Raw genomic sequence first — 24181 nt, forward strand, 5'->3', positions numbered from 1 at the left:
ATTCCATGCCCAGCGCCCTCCCCCCACCAGTGTTATAGATAATAATACATCAATCTGTTTTCCTGGTCAAATTTCTTATTTTTGACATACCGAGCAGGGCTTCACTTTATACCACCGAACACACTATAGAATCCGACCTCACACCCCGCGATTATTTATTTTAACCGCACCAGCCTTTGATATCTTGTTGTCCAGGCTTTTGAAGTCTATGCCAAGCCTGAGTACCTTCACAATAGCGCCAGTACAAAGTCTGTCTCGTGGGTGTGGAAACCAACAAGAGTCAGGAGGGACGTCACATCGTAGGCATGCGTGTCTGACAGTCTGGTTCCCGGATACTATCCTCGTTAATAGATTGTGTAAACTCAACAGGTTAATTAAGGTCTTCGCTGAAAGCCACCTGCACTGCTTCTCTGCCATTTTCAAAGACAAAAATGGCTCTTGGAAGCAGTAGTTATGGAAAGACAACAGTTGTATTTTTGACTTTTTCACTGGCAGTTTGTACTGCGTATCTTCTGTGGTCTAACTCGGCAAGTGTCGTCATCGAATCGGAGGTGAGTGGTGTCCGTCAGCCTGACAATGCGCGACTCCGTGAGCGACCCGTTCTTGGAAAATCGCACAGGGCGTTTCAACCACCGAGCGAGTCAAGTCTCCCCAAACCGATGCCTCCAACGAGGGCGAACGAGGGAAGCGGCTGCGAGAAGCGACTGCCGGGAGCCATCGTGATTGGCGTGATGAAGTGCGGCACCTACGCACTCAAGAGCTTTCTGCGCCATCATCCCGACATCGCTATGCGCATTGATGAAATGGTGAATTTCTTCACTTTCTCTAATCAGCACCCGGACCTGGAGGCCTACCGAGACATGATGGCCTGCTCGACCCCGGGCCAGCTGACCATGGAGGGGTCCCCGGGATATTTCCCTGAAATAGTCGCTCCCGGACTAATCAAAATTGCCTTACCCAAAGTTAAGCTAATCCTTATCTTACGGGATCCGGTGAACCGCGCGGTGTCTGAGTATCTTCACTTGATGGACATGGAGAACAAGATGGGGCCGCGCCCAAATATGTATAAGCCCATGCCTCAAATAAAGGAAGGGTGTCGATCTGAAATCGCGCCCTCTTTTGAAGAAGCTGTGTCTTACTCCAACGGGAGTCTTAAGACTTACAATCTCATCCTGGCGAAAGGTTGCTACGCCGACTTCCTCCCGAGGTGGTTTTCTCAATTTCCCCGCCAGAGATTCTTGATTCTGGACGGCGACGCCTTTGCCAGGGACCCGTTGCCGCAGCTCAAGCTGGCGGAGAGGTTCCTCGATATCCGACCCTTCTTCACCCGCCGCCATTTCAAGTACAACAAAGAGAAGGGATTTTATTGCTTCAACTTCAAGGAAGCGCGGAAGAACCAGGCCTGCCTGGGCGGTACTAAAGGGCGCCTTCATCCACTCATTAACGCCACTCTACTTCGGACTTTGCACCGATACTATGCGCCCTTCAATCGGAAACTCAACAAATTGCTGAATCGAACTTTCAGCTGGTCTGATGCATCACAAGGTCAGGGAAAATTGTCGCCAGGCACCCTCAAACGTGGCAATACGGTCATTACAAATGAATTTGGTTTTGAGTTGTAACTAATGTAGTACAAATCGGTAGGTTATAAAAAGCTGGCGTTCCAGCTACGCTACCATCTCACCAAAGACGAAACCGACATGGAGGAATTGTTTCATTTCAAGAAGACGTTTATTCCATAAACTTTCTCAAAACAAAATACACCTTTAAATATCTTTTCTTCCGAAGTCATTAGACGACTCACAGGAAAATGTAGCCAACAATGACATATGGAACTAAATAGTTAAATCGACATTTGTCTCAGCCGCCCAAGAAAGACGTTTTTTCTCATTTTTGGTAGTGGGGGTATTCCTTAGTTTTGCTTTATTCAAATTTGTATGCTGATCTGCATCTCAGTGTTTTGGGTTCATCCGCTGACTTCTATGAAGTTGAAATCGATATGAAACTATCAGGCCGCAAACATGAATATAATTGTCCTGTTAATTGACTTCGTATGCGTTTCCATTAATTTATCGCACACACACAAGCATACTGATATAAATTTAAAAATCGTGGAAGGCTTCTGAATTAGTGAGAGCAAATACTTTGATCAACTTAAGGTTGGCATTAGAACAGAAGGCATGATTTCAGATAGAAAAAGATCGTGATTTCACTTGTAATCATACGATTGCAATATTCCGCATTTCATAACCATTCATCGGTTACATGTGTACAACCACATCTATGAACCAAAATTGAAAATTGTAAATTAAATTCCTTTTTTCATCGCGTGCATATAAGTGACATAATACACGGAAAGAGAGTGGATAGCATTCGTGGCTGGCTAGAAGTGTGGGTTTATATTACAACACTTTTTCAAAGATCTTCCGATCTTATTCAGGAATCTGAGAATAAAAGTCGAAGAAAATAAAAACCAGATAACGATACTAAGCAGATTGGAATAATGGCTTTGGTTGAAAGGGTGTAGAAAAAAGTCCAGGGGGTAATCTATCCCAGAAACGAAATGACAAATAGTAAAAAATTACAATCAAGTGCCCTGAAGGAACCAAAAATATCGGAGCTATTTATCAGCGAAAATGGTAGTCTTTTTTAAAGAAAGTGGAACAGCCTTTTTGGCGGGAGCACATCAAATGTAGCATGTGTGGTGGAACTGTTGTAGAAATGACAATAAAATATTTCCTAAAAACAATTAAGACGTTTCTTCGCGCAATAATACCTACCCAGCAGGCACACAACGTAATAATCAACGTTGAATTTTGGTTGAAATCTGCTTGGCATGTTGTTTCAATGTCGATAACTATATTATAATGCGATGTTATCTCAAAGTCACTTTTGTGACGTAGTTCTGACGTCGCAGTAAGACATTTAGTAAACACTGGAAGTGTGGTTAAAATCGGTTACGATATTAGTAACCTCAAATCAATATTTACCCAACGTTGGTGAGCTAACGCTGTATTGACGAGAGTTCATCATTAATTCAAGGTTGAATTATTGTAGTTTCATTGTTAAATTATTGTGTCGCGATCATATTGCTCCGATCAGAAAAACTTCGAACTATTTAAGAATAGTAATATTACTCTAAAGCTTAAATTTTCTCCGATGCCACAAAGAAAATCAAACAAGATCACGCTGATGTAAAGCACAAATAAACAATTAAGATTTAATGATAATGCTAACATTTAGCTTATCAAGAATAAGGATAACACAGAAAGGGGCTGATACGAATTAGTTTATGATGATAAGGTCAAGAATAAAAAAAAAAAAGATCTTTTATAAACAAGCAAATCATACGGGCGAGAGCTTGGCAGGAACTACGTCGAAGAATGTTGGACTCCAATGGCGAAAAACAGTTCAGTCTTGGACGGTGCAAACGTGAGCTGCGACAGGGGCGACGACCACGTCCAATAGAAGTGACCGAGCTCGAGACGACATGGCGAGGGCATGATGACCGTTGCAAATACGGGACTTGATGCTCCCACAATCTGGTACTGGATTCAGTCCACAAACTGTCTCTTCCGGTACGTAATTCAGCCTCACAGTTCACTTGGCTTGGATGCGCTCTTTGCAGTGTCACTCCGCAGACAACTCGCCGCGGCCACCCCGGGGTAGACCGGGCGCAAAAGGTCAAAGAGTCAACGACCTTTCACACGGCCCATGCACGTAAAGTCAAATTGTCCCCCAAAATCTCTCTGGCTGTGTGCGTCTCTTTCTCTGTCTCACAGAGTCCCCAACTCCTCTAGAAATTTCTCAGCTTCTGCAACTTCTTATCATAAACATATTAAGGTTCTTAAAAATAAACCTTTTAGCATCACATATTCTTACAACCAACTTCCAGAACGCACATTATAAACTTAGGAAATTTCTTATCGTTTATATATACAGTGTGTAAATCATCTTTGAAACTTTTCTCCTATCCAGATTATATATATATAGAATTTGCTTAATCTCGAAAAAACCTTGCTTGATAAATCAGGTTACCAGCCAAAACTCCATGTGATGTATACTATTTTGAAATGATATTTAGCTGTCTTTTGGTTAGCATGACAATCAGATAGAAGAATGAGCTGGTAACCTTTGTTTTTTCAGCAAGGTTTTTTTCACGCTTAAGCAAATTTTGTGCTTAGCAGTTCCATGAAATTGGCCCCAGCTGGCCACAGTTTTGGGCTCCTTCGTGCCCGTAAGCTGATGTAAAACGAGCTTGCATTTTTGTTTCCTTATTTTTGTAAAGTCCCCTTTTGTGAATAATATTATTGGATGTGTTTTGCGAAGTCCGTTCTACTACTTTGAAAACCCAGAACTTTCTGAAATTAGGGGAATTGGTCATGTTTTGTTGGCATTTACAGAGAGCTAAGTTTGTCAAGCAAAAGCAAATCCACGTTTTGTCACGTCAGTCACTATGTCCTGATTGCGCCAACAAATGCCTGTAGGCCTAGGCCATAGCAGTAACCCTAAAGAGTGTTAACAGCGCCCGCTTTCATGCTCTTCCACATGGTGTACTTGCTGCATTACACCACGTACCGTAATGTGTGGATATTACAGCTGTGGTGAAGGCTTCAGATGGCCTCGCTGTGACCTCTAGTTTGGAGCCCTTGTGCGCTCATGGAAGGCATAAACAGCGTGACTTTTTGACCAAAATTCCAAATTCATGCTAGTTGCCGACGAATTTTAAAGTTTGAAATGCTGAGGGTGTTGTTACATGTATTAATAATCATTTTTAATAGTGAAACCAAGAATTCCTCCAAAGCGCTGTAGCTGGCAAGCCTGAAGAAACCTGTAGAGAGGAGACAGTGAGAAGCAGGTAGGGTTTAGAGGTGGGAAGAAAACCCCAGAGGAATATTCTGGGTGGAACCCACGGAGTCTGAGGTAGGGACTGAAAACCAAATCCACGTGTGGACCGGGTCGGGATTTGAACCCGGACCGCACGGGAGGAAAGCGAGGGAGGACTACGCCAACGTGAACCCCCCCCCCGGAGAGTGGTAGCCATAGTGTTAAAACTATTCTCAGTTCAAAATAGTCTTACAAGAAGTTTGTTGCTATGTGTGAAATGTAGGTTATGTGTACGATACGAACATTAATTGTAACAACTATTAGCAAAGGCGTGTGTTCAACATTTTCATTCTCATAATCTACCAGTCAATTATTCTTAATTCAAAAGGAATTGTTGATAATCTCATTTGCTTTGTTCATTTAGTCCAGGATTTTCCAGCATCATTGAAAGACGGGTTTTTACGTGTGGACATTTGGGCCGTCACAACTGAAGGTGAGAGATTAATATACACTGATGCACATATTTTGAAACGCGGTGCAGAATATTTGAGGCCTCGAGGAAAGCACTGAGAAGGATTTTTTTTTTCCGGACAGAACTTGACCGTCGTTGTCAACTTTACCTCGAGTTCCTCGCCACGGTCAAATCCTCCGAGCGAACAGCCATGTTCGTTGGTTCACACCGGTGCCCGATTCATTCACGGTAGCCGCTTTCAATTCGAATCCGAGATTGGAGATCTCCTGAAAAATCAGCATACGTCGGCTTTCAAACTCCTGTACAATTGACTTTCCCAGAAACGAGCGCTGGCACGTAATTTTGCCATCTCGCTCGACGGAAAGAAAAAGGTCCTTGTCTTCCAGGCGGGTGTGGCTGCGTACGAGTGACAGGAGCAGAGGTAGTTGCTTCAGGGTCTCGCCACTCCCAGCATAGGAATAACGGACGGTTCTCAGCGCAGATAGTTCCACAAACTCCATTTCCCTTGTCTGAATATCTACTGTAGATTATACAGCAGAATTATGCTGAGGTGAATGGGTGCTCGCTCACAAAGTACTGTACGTCATGAGCAAAGTGCTCTTACAGATGCGTGGATCTGGTTCCCAGTGGCAAAGGTCATGGCCAAAGTGCTTTATGCCTAAATGTCGTTCCCAGTGGGTATGTGGTTTCCTGCATACGCTCTATAAACACTGCACGGTCAGACTGACCCGGAATGAAGCCTGAAAGATGGCCCCTGATGGCGCGTTTCCGGAACCCTTGGATGGAAAAAATAACGTGCAAAGGTTTTAGAATTTGTAACAATTTTTTTCGTTCAGTTCTTCTTAATTATATCTTCGTTATTTCAATTTACAAAAACTGAAAAATCACCTAACCTAGAAATATCTTGCCTAAAACTGAAACATCACCGAAAATCTAAACTACATGAAGAACAGTGCAACGACTCGGAGGCAGTCTCATACGCAGATGAACATTTAAGTTTGAAATTTTATGGTTGTCCGTCGGTAAAAGCCGAAATAAAACATATCAAAATATTTTAAATAGCCTTATCATTTATAAGTGATAAACTTAAAGCAATATTCTACTTCAGTTACGAAAGATTCACATTTTTTATCTAACCTTTGCTGACACAACTGCGTGATGTCAACTCAACGGAATCTGGAACCCATCGACTGCAAGTAGGTAAATCTTTGCAACGTTGCACAATCTGGTTTTCACATAAACATGGGCAGTGAAAACAAACGTAGGTCTACATGAACATGGAGACCCAGGTACGATATCGCCGGACGTGAAAGGTCGTTATAAGAATGTCACGGTTACGTGGGGGGTGTTGCCACCTTGCCGTAGTGGGTCCGCTCAACTTTTAAATTGAGGACAGGAAACTGCTAAGTGACCACAGATTAATCAAAGAATAATATATGTATTCAGTACAACATGATGTTCCGTGATTGCATTTCAGATTAGATTTAATTATTCAATCCAACAATTATGAGACAGCATAGGCTACACTATAATATAAACATGGAGGAAGATCTAAAGTATGAGGATGACAATAACCAGAAGTGTATTTGTTTATGAAGATGAGACTCCTCAAGAGTTGAGAATATAAAGTTAGGTTTCTAGGTGATTGTAAATTAAAATTTACTACATTCCCAAGGTCATTATACGTTAACTTTTAATAAATTTCCAAGGGCATTATACGTTAACTTTTAATAAATTCCCAAGGGCACTGTGCGGACCCGCCTCTCTCCTCTGAGTAAATGTGCCAACACAACTCGATCGGAGAGAGGGAGAATCGCACGTACGCCACGGCAAAGTACGTTGCTCAAGGATAATGCGTCAAAGTTTTGTAGAAATATAACCATTGAGCTAATCCAGCCTCATACATGTGTAAATCAAGCAATATGACTAGTTACAAACAACTGACCGTTTCATATCCCATCGAGCTCTTTAAATACTGGTTACAAGCATGACGGGGTGGGAACTATTATGACTATTCGGATGACTACCAAACTCATAACATATTCCAAGATTAGACTTGATTCAAGTCGGTCTGTCACAAGAATATTAATGTTTTACCCATCTGCAGGTGATTTTTCCTAAATAACGGTATTACGTGAAAAGGACAAAGGTAAAATTCCAACATAAGTGTTTCATAGGGAAGTTTCTTTCAGTTGCTCTTTCTGGGTACCATAGGGCCTGACCCTTTTCCGGGTCAAGTGATCTGTTTTGGGTCATATTCGACCCAGGGAGGGTTTGACACGGAATGATACATTCTGTTTTCCCTTTACAAATTGTTCTCTCTCTTCCACTTTGATTATAATAAAAAAACATAATGCATGTAGGGCTTATAAGCATGGACTGGATCATATATTGATTGACCTTTCGTCTTCGGAAAAAATTACGCTCCCCGATGAGACCAGACACCGCGTGGTAAAATGAAAGTTGAATGAAAACATGACATTGCAAGAGACTATTTCTTATACTTATCCAACTTTTTGGTAATTAAAGAAAATGCATGATCCATTTCCGGGGTAAGGAGAGGTTATGGGGTCGCCCTGCTCTACACTGGGGGACGAGGTTAGCACATAAGCAATTGGTGTACGTGGCTCAGAATAAAGGCACACCCACCTGGTAGTCCAACTGTGCTTGATACCACCCAAATGCTATTCCTGACCGCGTCAATCCAAACTGGGATCGAAATAACAATGTATGTTCACTTCGGCCAACAATAGCAAGTGCGGTTAACCCAGTACGTCATAGTCCCCCTGGAAGTCGATTTCGAGCGGTCGGTCGTGAACTGTATTTTACTGAAACCAATTATCATTTTGCGAGCTGTTACTGTGGGAAAAGCGCATTACACGACACAACAACAAAATATGGACAGGAATATCAGGGATGGGACGAGATTGGTTGGCAAAGAGGTTCCTTTCCCCTTCTCTGGTGCGTGGCCAGAGTTAGAATCCGACTCGGCCGAAAAGGGATAATCATTTCAAAGTTCCAAGTGTTTTCCGGTCTAAAAATGTATGCTAGGTGGTGTGGCTTTACAGGTTAATTTAAGATGTGCTCAACGGGGCCTTTTTTCGAGTTACCAGTGACAGTTGCAATAGTCCGTCCGCCTCCTAATTTGCTCAATCAAATGCGCGCGCACCCCGCCCAGAGTCAATTCTTTTCCTAAAATGTACAGTTTCAACGTGCCGTCCGGGTAAAAAGTTTAGCGTACCCTTTACACTACAGTCAAGAGACTGCGAACAGGTGGACTGAAATTGCTCAATTACAGGATTCCATCTGTCGACGGAATTCCTTTTCCTCTGTAACTCTTAAATCATTGGATTGCTTTCACCATATGAATGTTTCAATGGTAGGGAAATAGACTTACTGATTGTTAATGTGGACAGGGACTTGTTGCCAGAAGATATTGTAAAAGATTTTAAATTTGTAACTTAGCACTTTCAGTCCAGGTGCATGCATGTACGTACATGTACGTTCATCCCTAACTGCACACTCTGTTGAAAATCACATAATAAGCTTAAGCTTCCTGGTTCAAAAGTCATTCGAATGCATCAACTACGGGGCCGTAGAAAGACCACGTCCAATGAAATAAAAATCCCCCCACCAGCATTTATGATTGCACAGGAGGTCTCTTACCTCTTGGACCTGTCTCTGATTAAATTCTAACCTGCCGTCTGTCGTCTTGCCGTCATTAAACTGTCCCAAGTCAGATTTTCTTCACAGATCTTGCTGTTGAAGGTTATAACGGACAACGGCAGCGATGAGAGTACAAACAAGATAGAGGGGAGGTCTTTCTGTTCATTACGGCGCCCTGACGCCCCCGTAGAAAATTATTGTATAAATAATCGCACAGTCGAATAGGGAGGAAGTGGGGGACCATGATGAATTTTGACTTTTGTGTGTGAAGGTTTAAATAAAATGAGTCCATGTTTACGCTAGGGAAGTTGGATGACCCTTTGGGCCTCTTCGTAATAATTGCAAGTGTCTCCCAATTTAGGCAAGTAACGAAGCTGAGAAAATGGCACCATGGTAACAGTTTAATCAGATACTCCTCAAAACGCGATCGGTTGTCATGACAATTTGGAGCGTCGACTGGGATCGATAACCTTGGACCAATACACTTGGGTTGAAAAATCAAAGAGTGGTTGGACCAGATTTCCCCTTCGGCGGCCAAAGGATTCAGATTAACTTTTGCCCGACAGATATATTCTAAGCAATGTGGAGTAGCTGTACGCATTCATGCAACAGCATCATTTTGGGGGGGGGAATCATCACTTGTTGAAGTATACAAATAAAAATAAAAACAGAAACACCGTTTAAAAGTGCTCTTGTTTCATTTCTGTTTAAAGCATTTGAAAATTAAAAGACATTGATCTTTCACGCAGGATGAGACTGAAAGCGTTTTTAGAAAAGTTTAAAAGGATGCCATACAAGATTTGAAGCCTTTGTTTTTGATATTTCTACACAGCAAAATCCCATGCTCTCTTTTGACGACTTAATTATTCTAACTGTGATATTTTGTACACCGAACATGTTGAGTAAATTAACCTGAAAACGTCAGGGTTAGAGTTAGTGTTAGGGTTAGAATTAGGGTTAGTGTTAGGGTTAGTGTTGGGGTTGGGGTTAGGGTTGGGGTTGGGGTTGGGGTTAGGGTTGGGGTTGGGGTTGGGGTTGGGGTTGGGGTTGGGGTTAGGGTTAGGGTTAGGGTTAGGGTTAGGGGTTAGGGTTAGGGTTAGGGTTGGGGTTGGGGTTGGGGTTGGGGTTGGGGTTAAGGTTGGGGCTGGGGTTGGGGTCAGGGTTGGGGTTGGGGTTGGGGTTGGGGTTAGGGTTGGGGTTGGGGTTAGGGTTGGGGTTAGGGTTGGGGTTAGGGTTGGGGTTGGGGTTAGGGTTAGGGTTGGGGTTGGGGTTAGGGTTGGGGTTAGGGTTGGGGTTGGGGTTAGGGTTAGGGTTAGGGTAAGGGTTGTTAGGGTTAGGGTTGTTGGGGTTGGGGTTAAGGTTGGGGTTGGGGTTGGGGTTAGGGTTAGGGTTAGGGTTGGGGTTGGGGTTAGGGTTGGGGTTGGGGTTAGGGTTGGGGTTGGGGTTAGGGTTGGAGTTAGGGTTGGGGTTGGGGTTAGGGTTAAGGTTGGGGTTGGGGTTAGGGTTGGGGTTGAAGTTGGGGTTAGGGTTAAGGTTGGGGTTAGGGTTGGGGTTGGGGTTAGGGTCGGGGTTAGGGTTGGGGTTAGGGTTATCAAACGTTTAAAATGTCTGCAGTATAGAAGTTTTCCCTAAGATTTAACCCTCTTTAATCTTGCGCTATATACAAAGCAAACTGCAGAACTATGTTTGTGTGTGTTTTTTTGTTTTTGAATTAAATGCTAGACGAACTTTTGATACCATACAGTGACAACGTAAAATAACTGCAGCTATAGAACTTTCAATTTCTTGGTAGATACGTTAGAAATGATTTTTCCATTTTGCTATCTTGATACTTGTGAAGTCAGATGGTTTTGATACATATCCTAAACCTTTTTGAAAGTTATAAAAACTGAACAGGATCTAATCTCTAACGTGAATTTTCTGCTTTCTTAGTGGTCCTGTTATAGCTTAATAATTATTATCATAATCATATTTTTTTAAAGCAAAGGTATGCGTTTTTAAAACTGAAGTAAAAAGTAAAAATGTAACATGATGCACGTTCCAGTAGGAATCTTGACTAGATGAACTGTAGTAAATTGACAATGAATTTTCCACATTATATTGCAACTAAACGGTCAAAAATGTGACATTCTGATCAGATTCTGATAATAGATGCAGGGAAATGGAAATAAAGCCACATGTCTTGAGCCACTTAAAAAAATTTTGGGAGCCCTTTTTTGTGTGTCCAGCAGGTTGATGACCAAAATATACCACATAATTAATAAGAGACGACTTCAGTCTGAGCTTCTTTACACTGCTCGGAGTTCAGGAATAAAATCGCACAGTTAACACCACAATGAAAGAATCCTCATCTCTAAAGACACGGTACGAATGTTAGAAACAAAGAATCAAGTAACCCTACTTGTTTTCATAAATTTACCATGTACATGCATGAAACATTTGAAAATACATCGAATGGGGCTAATGAAAAGAACCAGTGTCACATTAGAGTATCTGTGTTATTATAATACTCCGAGTAATATTCACATGGTATGTTTTTCTGCTGATACGAGATGCACAGTTCGGCTGATGAAGCTTAAGTTAAACCCACGCGTGCTGAATGTGTTCGAACCTTAACCATAAGCATTGACATTTTAGTGATCAATACTTATGTAAGCACTTGGGACGTGTTTATTAGCCTATAAACCTATGCAGCCGTGTTCAGGCCGGTGTTGTTCAACTTGCAATCTTCCGATGAAACATCAAGAGCAATATTTTAATTACAGCTTCAGCTCTAACCCGAAGTACATTCTTAAATACTGTTCACTCAGCCCCCTGTCAGAGAGCTGTGAAAAAAAATCACAAGTTGTGTTCGGGTTGGACTCGGACACATAACCTCCCGCTTACTAGCGCAGACATCAGGAGCAAAAGCTGAGGTGAGCGAAAGAGCCAAACGCCCTCTTACGCTCTCGAAGCTGGTGAACCTAAGACCATTGAGCTTTTGCCACTTTGTATGAAACAGAGACAACAAGGAAAGAACTGTGGGAAGTTGTAAGCCTACTTTAATAGAATTCGCCATGACTACATGAAACCGACCGGGGAGACCATTTCAGTCGACTGTAAGTGACGCGAAAGCCTTGGGTGCGTTTCAGCCGCCTCTGTAAATGTTCAGTCCCTCAAACCAAGAACTCAACCTTAATTGGTCTACATCATCAATCTGTGCTGAGGAAGTAGGCCTCTGTAAACTGTGAGCCCCTAGGACAGCGGACCGTATCATGAATCAGGCCTCTCAAGGTATAAGTCGTCGTGTGAGGAAAGGTTGAGCTCTGCAATTGTTTGGTCCTCAAACTATGGACCTTAACATTAATTATATCACCATATGTACTGACAAAATGATTTTTATGTAGACTACGAGCCCTTTCAACAGTTGGCAAAGCCACCCGTTCACGTCCACTTCCTGAAAGCAACCAAGGGGTAAGCTAGGTATCATCCGACTGGTTGCGGTTGTCAAGAGGAAAATTGATCTTTGCGTCCCTTAGGAAACAATGAAGGAAACTATTTCTTCAAGGAAGGCAAAACGGAGAAGAAAAGGCTCAACGAAAAGAGGACAGAAATTTTGAAATTTACTTGTTTCCATCAAGATACTCTAGATCCAACCCTCCTCACTGCAGCGTGATTTGTCAGTCTGACTCTACTGACTACCCTCCCCGAAGACAGGTGTGGTCCTATTCTTGTTGACAGCCATACAACTGAAAAGAGTTCAGACCCCTTCCTATGTTGCGGCATCTTGATGGATTCACGCGTATGATTGGATCATGCCACCCAAAGAATTACTGAGAATGTATCTTGATGGCACGGCAAATAATCGCAGCCATCGTAACACAGAGAGTTAAACTTGGGCGCAGAAAGGGGTGAACGTTTGGAGGTTACACCCCCAGGGAAAACATAAGTAGAGAGCAAATATCCTGAAACAGCAGCTTTGTCCAGGCAAAACTGCGGCTCCCCCATAAACTCTTTGTTAACACATTTCAAGAAAGTGTCGAGCTCTCATTTTTTTCCGTTTTGCAGTTTTGTTTGCATGGCATAAAAAAACCTTCCGCTACAATTCTGTAAAGTAAGCGACAGCGTTTCAGCTAGGTGCTACCATGCTCAACGGTTTATAAAGATTTGGTTGGGTTCAGGATCGAAGTGACAGAATTCATTTGCATGCACTTTGGTCGAATGTGATCAAAGCAGCAAGCTGGAGAATGAAGTGGTGGTAGACGACCAATGCAGTACACTAAATGAAACACTGAATAGCATATGCACTTAACGTGAAAATTACTTGACAACGAGTCCATTTTTCTCTGCCAGCGCTTTGAGTGAGTCCTTGATGCACCTCTTGTCCTTATATGACAGTAGACTGAATGCTAATTTCAACTTTTTGAGATGTCTCAACTCTTTCAACTGTGTGACCCATGAAGCTGCTGTGCCATTCAGAAAATTGGAAGAAAGATCCAATGCAACAAGATTTGGCACATCTCTGAGAGACTCGGCAACTTGAGTCACATCATCTCCCTCCAGTGAGCAATATTTCAAACTAAGCTTCTTGAGATTTATCAGCCTCTTCAAATACTGGCTCCATACCGATGCGTTACTCAGGTTATTGCCGGCGAGATTCAATTCAATCAAGTTGGGTATGCAACTTAGCGACTCGACAATGTGTGGGATATCCTCTCCTTTCAAGTGGCAATCTCTGAAATGCAACTTGCGGATGTGTGGCAGCTGCTTCAGGTCTGGGCCCCATACATCTGCATTACCTCCCAGTAAAATGTTATTGGAAAGATTCCATTCAGCAAAGTTGGGCAGATCGCACAGCGAGGCTACGATATTTTTCATGTCGTGGATTGACACCCAGGCCCCACTCATATCAAGGCTCCTTAAACTTCGCAAATATTGTAAGGACAGACACCACCACGGGCACACGTCTCTCATGTTAAACAAAAGGTCGATTCCCCTCTGCATTTTGGTAAGGTCCTGCGTGTCTTCCACTCTTAAGCCCAACGATGTCCTAGTTCCAGTTCCCGGCAGGTAGCTGTTGGAGGAAATGTTCAGTTCGAGGGAGTTGGTGAGATCCTTGAGAGCCCCGTTGATATACACAATATCACGCCCTTTCAATGAGCAATTACTCAAGCCCAGTTTCTGCAGTTTCTTTAACTGCCGTAATCGCTTGTACCACTGGTCTGCTGTATGAGCTAGGTCACTACCAGAGAGGTTTAGTTCAACCAAGCTAAGATCACCCACTGCCTTAAGAACATGTACAGCATCGTCTCCTTTCAATGAGCAGTCACTCAAATCCAGCTTCTCTATGTGAGACAAAAGCCTTAAATGGTTGCACCACGAGGCTGCTGTACCAGCCATCTCTTTATTGCCAGAAAGGTTCAGTTCGGCCAAAACTGGCAGACTCGTTAATGTCTCCATCACACATTTGACGTCCTGTCCCTTCAATGAGCAGCGAGTCAAGTCCAGCGTCTTAAGGTTTGGCAACTGTATCACATGGCACCACTGTTCTCCAGTACCACCCAAGTCATTTCCATTAAGCTTCAGTTCGTCCAGTTCTGGCAAATCCTTCACCGACTCAGCCATAGCTTTGATGTCTTCTCCATGCAATGAGCAGTGACCCATGTTTAACTTCCGAAGTTTATGAAACTGTTTGAACTCCATACACCATGACGCCACAGTACCACCAAGGCATCCGTTGAAGGAAATATTCATTTCCTCCAAGTATGGTACACTCACAAGGGAATCTGAAATATGTCCCATAGCTTTTTCCGAAAGTGCACACCTTTCGAACCGTACAGTATGCAAATTCGCCATTTCCTTCATGGCAACAGCTAAATCCTCGACACAAACTGTCAAATCCAAGCTTTCGAAGTCTAGTGTCTGTATCTTGGCAAGGTGTCGGGTGCCCCTCCCCGTTTCATGTTGTGAAACACGCTTCAGAAAATAGGCCATTGAGATCAGACGATCACTATCATTTTCACGACTGTCAAGGACAATGTCCTCAGTTACGACTGCATCTATGAATTCCTTTGGAGGTAGAAACTTTGACTGACCCTCAAAGTAACAGTGTAGTGCCAGCTGACAGCGCATCGAGTCAAATGATAAGTCATCCCGAAACCTCTCCTGAAATTGCTTCAGTATCTCAGGCGTACATGCTGGGTTGACACCACAACAAAACCGAAGAAGATACTCCAACCCTGCTACATGTTTCGACATGATTTGGTTGAGGGCTTTCTGAAATTCATCTACATCAACTCCCCATAGATTCTTCAAGTACTCAGCAGCGGCGAAATCCCGATATGTCAAGTGAATGAACTGTACTATGTTTTGAGTTCGCAGCCCTTTCTTGAGAACTCTCTGTTTGGTCAAAATGCCTGCTCGTAGCGCTATATCAAGCACACCTTGTTTAAAGTGACCATCCCTCAAAAAGCTCCCTTGATCTTCGGAGAGAAGACCATGCTTTAAGCCAACCTCACCAATATCGGGGACAACGTTTGCTATTTCTTCTTCTGGTATGCCTTTTGATTTGAAGATGTAATCGACTGTGTCTTTGTACATGTCTGTCAGTGTCTCTGGGAGTGTCTCGTTCTCTCTCCACAATAAGCAAACGAACAGTAGCAGCATTGGAGTCTTTGCTAATCGGGACAAGACGGCAGAAGAGCGAATCCTTTCCAAAATCCCCTCAGCCTGAGCTGATTCCACAGACACATGGGCAAGCTCGTCCTTCTTCCTTCTGGCGAGCTTCGCGGCATCTTCCTTATTAACCTTGAAAAACTTGTGCACGTACTCAACAGCATTGGCGTCACTGAACCCCAAGATCCTAACATGTGTGAAAGGTTCATGAACCAATTCCTTTGTTACCAGCCTGTCAAAATGGGAGGGGCGTGTTGAAACAAGTACAGTGCAGCCTCTAAATACCTTTCGACTCAGGATTTTTAGGACGGAGCCGAATGAGGATTCATCCAGCTTGGTAGCCACCAACTCATCAAAGCCATCCAGAAGAACGAGCACTTTTTTATCATCATTCTTAACATACTCTCTCAAGGCCACTTTCTCTATGTTTGCTTCTTCTTCTAAGAGTTGGTCAAAAACAGCCTCAATAAGATCTGAACTCTCCTCAAGAACTGACATTTTTAACTTGAAAAGAAGTTTATACTTCCTTAGTGTCTCACTGACACCGCAGGCCCAGTCATACGCCATTTTGTCAAAGAGTGTCGTTTTCCCCGTTCCGTGCAAGCCGTTTACAACCGCTACCAAAACAGGTTTACCCTCTTTTGTTTTAAAGAGAAAAATGTCCTCGTATGATTTCAGTCTAGTACCACTGAAACTTCCAGGCGCCAGACTGGTCTCCTTTAGTCTAACTGTACCCTTGGCAGCCCCAACTAACTGTACTTCTGTGAATGTATTCATGTGTTGCTTGTCGTCGAGGGCGCACGGAAGCGCGCCGACATAGCTACAAGATCCGATGTAGCAAGTCCTTAGTGCATTTTCGCAGCTATCAGCGGTTTCATCGGTACGGCTGTGCGATCTTGGTCCACCGGATGGTTTTTGTGCTGTAAACAAAGAGAAGAATACCTGTCCATTAATCAATCAGTGTTTAGCTAAGCAATCAGTCACGCGTCCATCCATTTACTTCAAAGTTGTATTCTAGAATAATACGAGTACCATTATATTGCAAAGGTACCAGGATTGTGGGCATGCTGAATGTTCTGTGGTGCAGCCCTAACCAATAATGAGCCCACACTCATTCTAGGTTGCTTGTTTTAGCAGTAAATCTCGATGAACCTATGTAAACATAACTGAGTCGGTCATCAAAAATTACAAAAAAGTATAAATTTCTTTTTAGTTCGAGTGCCAGACTCACACGAAATGCAGTGCCCTCGTGCTCTTTCCCTTGCAAGTAGATTAAAGGGGAAAGTCATACACCGTCCTCTAAAGGTTGTGTACAGGATTTGCAAGATCTCAAAACGGGGACTTTCGAATTTTCTCGAAATATGTAAGTGTGAAGTAAGTACATCATAGTGTCAGACAATTTGTGAATTCTTACCGCCAGGAGTGCTGTCATTTTTTTAAAAAAAAAGCAAAATTTAATTTTTTTCTAAAGATCGTTCGAAAAATACAGTTCGTTAAAATACCGTAACCGTGACCGTACCGTGACGGACGGCTTGAAAGAGTCTGTTTTAATGGGTAATGCACTGCCAACGCGCCTTCAGTACGCTTAAACCTATTAGTAACTGATAAAACATTGATATATAACCATGCTTAGCGGCCTCAAAAGGTAATTCGGACTGGTTTGAAATTTAAGTTTCTTTATGAAACACAGAAGTTTACCTCCCGTGAATATATTATCGCGGCATCAACCCTTATTAGATAATGTTATGGCACTAATCAATCATTGCTGCTCCTTTGGAGCTTCATAGCGAAGCGTGTTATTTTCGAACAAAATTTTCAATCTCGAGACATAAGCTTTACTTTTTTCAGGCACAGTAACTCTCACGCCAAAAAATGCAGGGATAGTTACCTCGTTTTAAGTGTTTATAATGATGGGTACTGTCGGTGTGTGGACGGTTTTTGAACGACGTAGGCCTACGTCGGAAGAGTGAATGGGCACCCGATCCGACTACCCACCGCTACTTGTAAGCGAGACCTGCGCAGCAAATTAGACTGCAACAACTGTGATGCTAGTATATTATCGTATGATGCAATACAGTAGGCAAACTTATAAGTGAGGCTTGTTCGAGTCTTCTGCATGCAAACCTTTGAGACACTGACTAGCCTCACTTCTAAGTTAGCCTACTGTATCGCATCTTACGATAATAAAAAGTATCATCAGGGTTATTGCATGGCTATTTTGCTGCACATGCCTCACTTATAAGTAGCGCTGGGTAGTCGGTTCGGGTCACTGCAGTGAATTCTCTGCACGACGACACCGTGTTTTTTAACAAATTCTTAGCGTTGCATTGTTGAAGAAGAAAAACCTAAAGGTAAATGTGTCAACAACAATTACCCCACGAAGCCACTGAAAAAGAATGCATTTTTGAGGGCCATTTTGGTCTGCAGGTCGTACTCGCTAGTGCATCGTCTAGACACTCAGGAACGTCCTGTGGCCCATGGATTTTTATGACACAAATTACACGAGTTGAGCTTTGGGTTTTAAAAAGAGACAGTGTTTTTCTCGATTTTTCTCAAAGCAGTGAATTTTAAAAATGAAACAGGTCTGTGGAATGATACACAAAGTGAAACGTAAACCCCCAAATTGGCAAATTTTGACAAATGGCAGTATACGCAAATCCTATATACACTACATTTAATAATCGAAATGCATGCACTTCCCGCGTGGCATCACTAGACTGTTATCATGGCACCGTACCTTGTAGCATTAGGAGTGGATCCCCCGGCATGAAGATCTCCTCTGATGCTAGAATCTGGTGGAGGGCCTCGAGCTTGTACACGTCTGTGGGCTGTTTTTGTCTCCAGTTAACGAGAAGATGGAAGATTTGATCTACCACGTTATTGGGAAAGCTTGCATGAAGTACTGGTACTGTTTCAGGGCCAAAGCCTAGTTTCGTAGCCAGCTCAGGTAATTTCCGTGGGTCACATTGCAGAGATATTCCGTAGAGTATGTCATCAGTAGGTTCCTCTGGTTAAAAAAGGCGCAAGATACAATGACATGTCAGGCGCAGACACACCCACCATCACACCAAGTGGAAATGTACGTTGTTCTCCATATCACCCCACCCATGTAAACACCAAACGTAACCCACAAATTGTCCTTGATTCGGATATAAAGACCCAACACAAAGATGGGCCACACAAATGCTGCATTCGTAACCTTAATGTCTGCACTTGGAGCTTTGACAGAACGTCACTGATCAATTCTTTTACACGCCTTGGCATTCGTGTGTTTGGTTGTTTTTCTTTTGTAGGAGCCTTCGTCGAATAGTCTTTCGATAAGGGGAGACGAATCAATACAAAACGCAAATAGAACGAAAGACTAGAAAATTCTGGAAAATATAGTCACTTCACTGTAGAACATGTGTCTGTTCTCCCTAAAATCATGAACGTGTAAGCGTGTAAAAATCTTTGCAATAAAGTAACGTATTGCTGTTATTCCCGCCAAGAAAGTAGTTTGATCAATGTTGGGTTTTCAGGTTAATCCAACGCATCACCAATGCAGCTGGTGAATAAGGATAAAGGTTACTGCAAGCCGTTAATTAACTTTAAAGCCCGTTTTGGGAGTACAATCTGGAACCTTTGTTAGTTCTAACAATGGAGCACGAATAATTGAATGGATTTTCCCCCTTCACTAATCGGTTCAGTGTCGTTCGGTCAAAACTTTAGTCCTCAGAAAGTTGGGTTACGATGCAGCATTTTATGGCCCGGCTTTGTTATGGGCCCTCCTAATCTAAAAGGAAAGAAAACATAGAATATAGGTCGGGCGTCAATCACTCCGCGGCAATCCAGCACATTTACTACAAGGATAAGACGATCTATCATCATTGGTCGATACTGCAGATGGATGTGATCAAAGTACGGCTGCAACAACACACGGCCCGCGGTTGGCTAGAAGACACCGCTTTGAAACTTCACTGTCACCGTCTAAAATCTTATTCCGCTTTCCTGTCCCAACAATCCTTAAAGGGTTGACCATACGTTAGGTCAGATAAGCACTACAGGCCGTTAAAACGCATTTTGTACTGGCAGGGCTTCCCAGTTTATTGGCGTGACATATGTATTACATAATGCATGTATTACTGCCATGATTATTATTATAGTGACATTTTGCTTTAATGAACGCCTCGCAGCTCAGTTGGGTAGGTGCATTTCATAAATTGGAAAATTGAGGTTAATTGCTGCAAAATGCAGCACCTCTCTGCTGTAAGAAAAATGAAAAATACAAATATGTCACGGCTACCGAGTACAAGTACAGCGAATTTTGTTCACGTGTTGGATGCTACTTTTAAAAGGTTTATCTTTTAGCATACCTCGTATTTTTGCTGCAGCACCTGCCGTGCTTAGTTCTGACGTGTGCGGCCGTAAATCAGACAGCTGACCAGACTGGTCTGATGTGTCTTCGGGACCTCCGGTCAATTCTGTACAAGTTCGATTTCAACAACCATCAATGAAGACCAGAAAATCAAGATACAAGAGGGATTGCTGAGTATTCCATACGGTAGAAATTGGTAAAAAAAAAGGAAAAAGTTAGCACAGTTGAAGTTTAAAACGACCAAGTGGGGTTATAAATTGACTTGATTTTAATTAAACAAAATTCGAAAAAAATCCCTCCATCTCTTGATAATCTAAGGGAGCTGTGGAACTATCCCCTCTTCCTACTCCATTCCTATATAAGAGACTAACCTTTTTGCAAGCCTAGATATAAAGCAAATAATATTATGTATTGAACAGTGTGTACATGTTTACGATAATTTACCTTGTGGTTCTGCTGTAGCATCTTCAGCGGTTTGTTCCTGTGAGGGGCACGCTTGATTCCTCGATTTTTCACCGGGAGATGCCAGACTGCTCTGTTCTCTTTGTGGAGGTTCTGTAGAGAATCAAACAACGACAAAACAAAAGTTATAAGCGCACATCAATTATCATTCACGGGATTTACTTAAAGAAAATCCTCATTCACCTTTTAATTGTATGTTCATTCCCAAGTATTTATTTCCCAAGTTTATCGTAAGGCCCAAATACAGCTACCTCGCAACTGAACAGCAAGATCACTTCTGCCAAGCTTTTCCAGTGCAGCGCAGAGACTATCCACTTGATTGTGGGGATATTTTCTTTTCCAGTAGTAAAGAACAACACCGTTAGCTATCGCATCGTCAACGTAGAACTGAGATACGAGGGCAGAGATTTCCGAGAAGGACAAGCCGAGGCTTTCAACCAACTCCTGCAGCGATATGTCACTCAGTTCATCTGCTATCGTTTCCAGCATCCTGTCGGATATCTGTTCTGTAGTGATCAAAGAAAAAAATAGAGTAGTGACCTACGGTAGAGCTTCACCCTTTGCCGACTGCATGATATATTTCCTTCGTCTCAGGTTATATCGGTAAAAAGTATTTAAAATGGAAGGAAAACAATATTAAAATAGAACGTTGACTGGTTCTGCGACATACACAGCCTTGTTCATTAACGCATGGGCTTAGATCCCTGGGGATGTGGGTGAGGGTTTATCCCCCACTTCTAACTACTAAATGCCATTGCATCAGAAGGAGTACTTCGTCCACTATCGAATGTGAAAGTTTAACAGATAAAACCGTTTACCGGGTGTTGTTGTGGAATCAGGGGTTTGCTGAGGTGACCTGCTTGGTTGCTTCTGTGACTCTTTTTTAGTGGAAAAGAGACCAAAACTAAACTGGTCCTGCGTCCGAGTAGGACCTGAAAACCAGCCAGTAAAGAGGTGAGAGTAAATATAACATTTTAATTCCATGTAGCAATTGCTTACACGTAGAGTTGATCTTACTTTCTCAGCGTTTTCTCTTCACCCACGTAATCAACCTGAAGATCACTCTGCTTGACAAAGCCCAAAACGGAAGCTCAAATTTCGATCATTTACCGAAAATACTTTTCATATTTTTAGTGATACAAATTTCAACCCTAAAACTGTGTACGGTTTCAGATCGTTATTCCAGTGACCCCGTTTAATTAACTTTTATGCTAAATTGCCCAAAATGATTTGCATGTCATTCCAGACTCAAATGCGGTATACATGTACCCTGGTATATCTAACGTGTGCATTCATGAACACCAACGCTTGTTACTGTGATATATGTGTACCATTTTGAAATCACTCTTTGTGAAAATGTCAACACCTTTTAGAAATGGAAAAAAGATCCTGCTACGATTGGAAGGCGGGCCATACTTTACAATGTCTGTTATTTGTAATGGCTAAGAAGAAATTTCAGTTGATATTGGTAAACACGGAAACTGTGCAGTTTTGTTCTGTATAAAATTAACCTGGCAAGGTTTTAGATTAAACAGACGTGAATATTTTACCTTGCAATTCTCGGACTAGATCCTCTCTCCCAAAAGACTTCAAACCTGTGAACATCATATTCTCTAAGATGGTTTTGTTCACATCGCTTGGAATCTCGAGCTCTCCACTCTGAAGTTTCACTAGTGCCTTGTGCAGTTTTTCAGGAGTTATTTCGTCTGCGAAAATTCATGAGTTAAATAGATAAATGTCACAAAACCACGATCAGAAGATTTTCAAACTGAGCAAAAAGTTCTTATTATCCGGGATCGTTGAGTTGTTATTTTCTACTTGGTTCAGCTGGGTCCTCATACCATCCATAGGACATTTTCTGATGTTAAGCTTTCATAACTTTTAATGTTTACAGAGAGCTTATTCTACACCGTTCCATGTGACTACTTTTCATCTGATTGTACAACAGTTTGATTATGAAAGCAAAACACCAAAGAGATTACCAACGATTCCTTTTGTCTGTAACCAGAGATGTTTTAACGAACCAGTCCCCGACGTATTAGAGGTGTGCATATTGAGTGTGCTCCCGGGGAGTTTGACCAAGGAAAGAAAGAGAATAGACTTAATCATTTTCTGACTTCACGGTATATGGCTACAATAATCCCTAGCCTTGCCTTTTTTTTTCAAATTCTGAAATACGTCCTTTCTGGCAATAGATCAATTTTCATAAGCACCTGAGTCTTCCGAGTCGTCAGTGAGGGGTGTCTGCTCCTTCCTCTCCGCATGTTTTCTGCTGTCTCCTCCATCCCACTCGGCCATTGTGTCTGATCATAAAAAACGACAGGGCAAAGTTCTGCTGGCTGACGATATATGGTGCTCGCACTATTCCCTCGCGGCAAGAGTTCCATAAACCATCTATACTGCCAAAATTTGGTTGCGTACTTAGTAGTGGTAGTGGCACACAAATACAGCATGGTTTGCGGGGAAGTAGTGAAAATTACTGGTCCCGAGGTGTACCAGTAGGTCAGCTTGACTACATCCCGACGCGAATCGGAGATAAAATAGGATGTACTAGACTAAAAGTAGTCGCACAATAGTCAAGAACCATCTAGACACCAACAAGTCAGTAGCTACAAATCTAAAAAGTGAGAGCGGTTAAAACAATAAGAGTCCTTGATGTAGGTTGGCAGCTGACTCCATACGCGTGGGAAATCATGAACAGGGAAGTTTTTGAGACTTTGGGTTCTAGCACATGATTAAAAGAGACCGTATCAAGATTGCGAGTGTTGACTTCTGTATTGGATTCACAGAAGTATCCCTTAATCGCCTTGTAACTTTCAACAAATTTCAAGGGCGAGTGTGGAAAGAGTTGCATAAAGAAGCCACTAGTTTTCAGTAAAATTTTGATTAGCAGACAGGTTTAAAAGGGGCAACATTTATTTGTTGCCAGACAGAGTCTCTATGTTCCATTTGAAATTACTGTTCAACTAAGCTGAGGTCCGGATGACGTCACTAGGAATTTACCATAAATATAACATTTATGATGATGAATATTAAGCAAAAAGAATATTCAAGATAATTATTATTTATGAATAATTAAATATTCTTTTCCAAACTTGGAAGAGGCGTCGTAAATTTCGTGATCCTTGGAACTTTGGAACTTAAGAATATTGTATTCTTCCTGTCTCAGAGGCTGCCTTTATCTTCCTTTCAATCAAGAAGCTAACCTTCGAAAGGGTCTCTTGATGAAATTGTAGACTCTTCTTCCCTTAGAAAATGTCCTCCAAACCTAAATTTTTAAACCTAAAGAAGTTTCTTCCCTTTCTCCAAACTTACAAATTCGAAAAACAAATAGGTTTCCTGCTTTAAAAACTGTCCTGGTGCAGCGTTGTGGGTATACATGTACACGAAAAATGTTTACAATTACCTGTTTTCAATCGGTGAAGTCTTCAAGGCCAGCAACACACTGTTCAACATGCCCGTCTTGACATTAAAGAAGTCAACAGTACGTCCTGAATTTCTCTAAGCAATGTTAATGATGTAGAAATAAAACATTTCCTGGGATTAAGAGGTAGCTATAGGCCTATACTGCTAAAGATTCTGAGTTCGTACCAATGTGGAGCACACATTTGTTTACAACATGTTACTCTGAAATGTACAGTTCTTGTGCAGCACACACCTGCTTACGACACTTTACATTGAAATGTACAAAGTGGAGTTCAAGGGTCAAATTAATGAACACAATGCCGTGCCATGTAACCCAGACT

General features: G+C 42.3%; 2 protein-coding genes and 1 long non-coding RNA gene across 7 annotated transcripts; 1 reads left to right on the forward strand and 2 right to left on the reverse strand.

The window, feature by feature from the left end:
- The first annotated feature begins 326 nt into the window (after positions 1-326).
- Positions 327-2189, forward strand: LOC110977869 (heparan sulfate glucosamine 3-O-sulfotransferase 1-like). Its single transcript, XM_022232381.2, has one exon. It carries the CDS (start codon positions 432-434, stop codon positions 1620-1622), a length of 1191 nt encoding a protein of 396 aa, XP_022088073.2. The 5' UTR covers positions 327-431; the 3' UTR covers positions 1623-2189.
- A 1006-nt stretch (positions 2190-3195) lies between these two features.
- LOC110990537 (uncharacterized) lies at positions 3196-6553 on the reverse strand. 2 transcript variants are annotated; one of them, XR_002599866.2, is made up of 3 exons: positions 6437-6553; positions 5448-6075; positions 3196-4831 (listed from the first exon to the last, which is right to left on the reverse strand). It is a non-coding gene; the product is annotated as an uncharacterized LOC110990537 (long non-coding RNA). The 2 variants fall into 2 exon arrangements; XR_015427674.1 differs by lacking the exon at positions 6437-6553 and adding an exon at positions 6193-6207.
- A 4173-nt stretch (positions 6554-10726) lies between these two features.
- Positions 10727-24089, reverse strand: LOC110990538 (NLR family CARD domain-containing protein 4-like). Of its 4 annotated transcripts, none has more exons than XM_022255583.2 (9): positions 23842-24089; positions 22649-22738; positions 21986-22141; positions 21254-21367; positions 20687-20941; positions 20418-20528; positions 19972-20079; positions 18357-18626; positions 10727-16539 (listed from the first exon to the last, which is right to left on the reverse strand). In XM_022255583.2, exons 2-9 carry the CDS (start codon positions 22731-22733, stop codon positions 13265-13267), a joined length of 4374 nt encoding a protein of 1457 aa, XP_022111275.2. In that variant the 5' UTR covers positions 22734-22738; positions 23842-24089; the 3' UTR covers positions 10727-13264. The 4 variants fall into 4 exon arrangements, with proteins under 4 accessions (XP_022111275.2, XP_022111276.2, XP_087001883.1 ...); XM_022255584.2 differs by having other exon boundaries at positions 22649-22829; XM_087145757.1 differs by having other exon boundaries at positions 22649-22834.
- Between the last annotated feature and the right edge of the window lie 92 nt (positions 24090-24181).

This window comes from Acanthaster planci, linkage group LG14 (assembly GCF_054643075.1).
Source record: "Acanthaster planci isolate LZ-2023a linkage group LG14, COTS_SCS, whole genome shotgun sequence".
Lineage (NCBI taxonomy): Eukaryota > Metazoa > Echinodermata > Asteroidea > Valvatida > Acanthasteridae > Acanthaster > Acanthaster planci.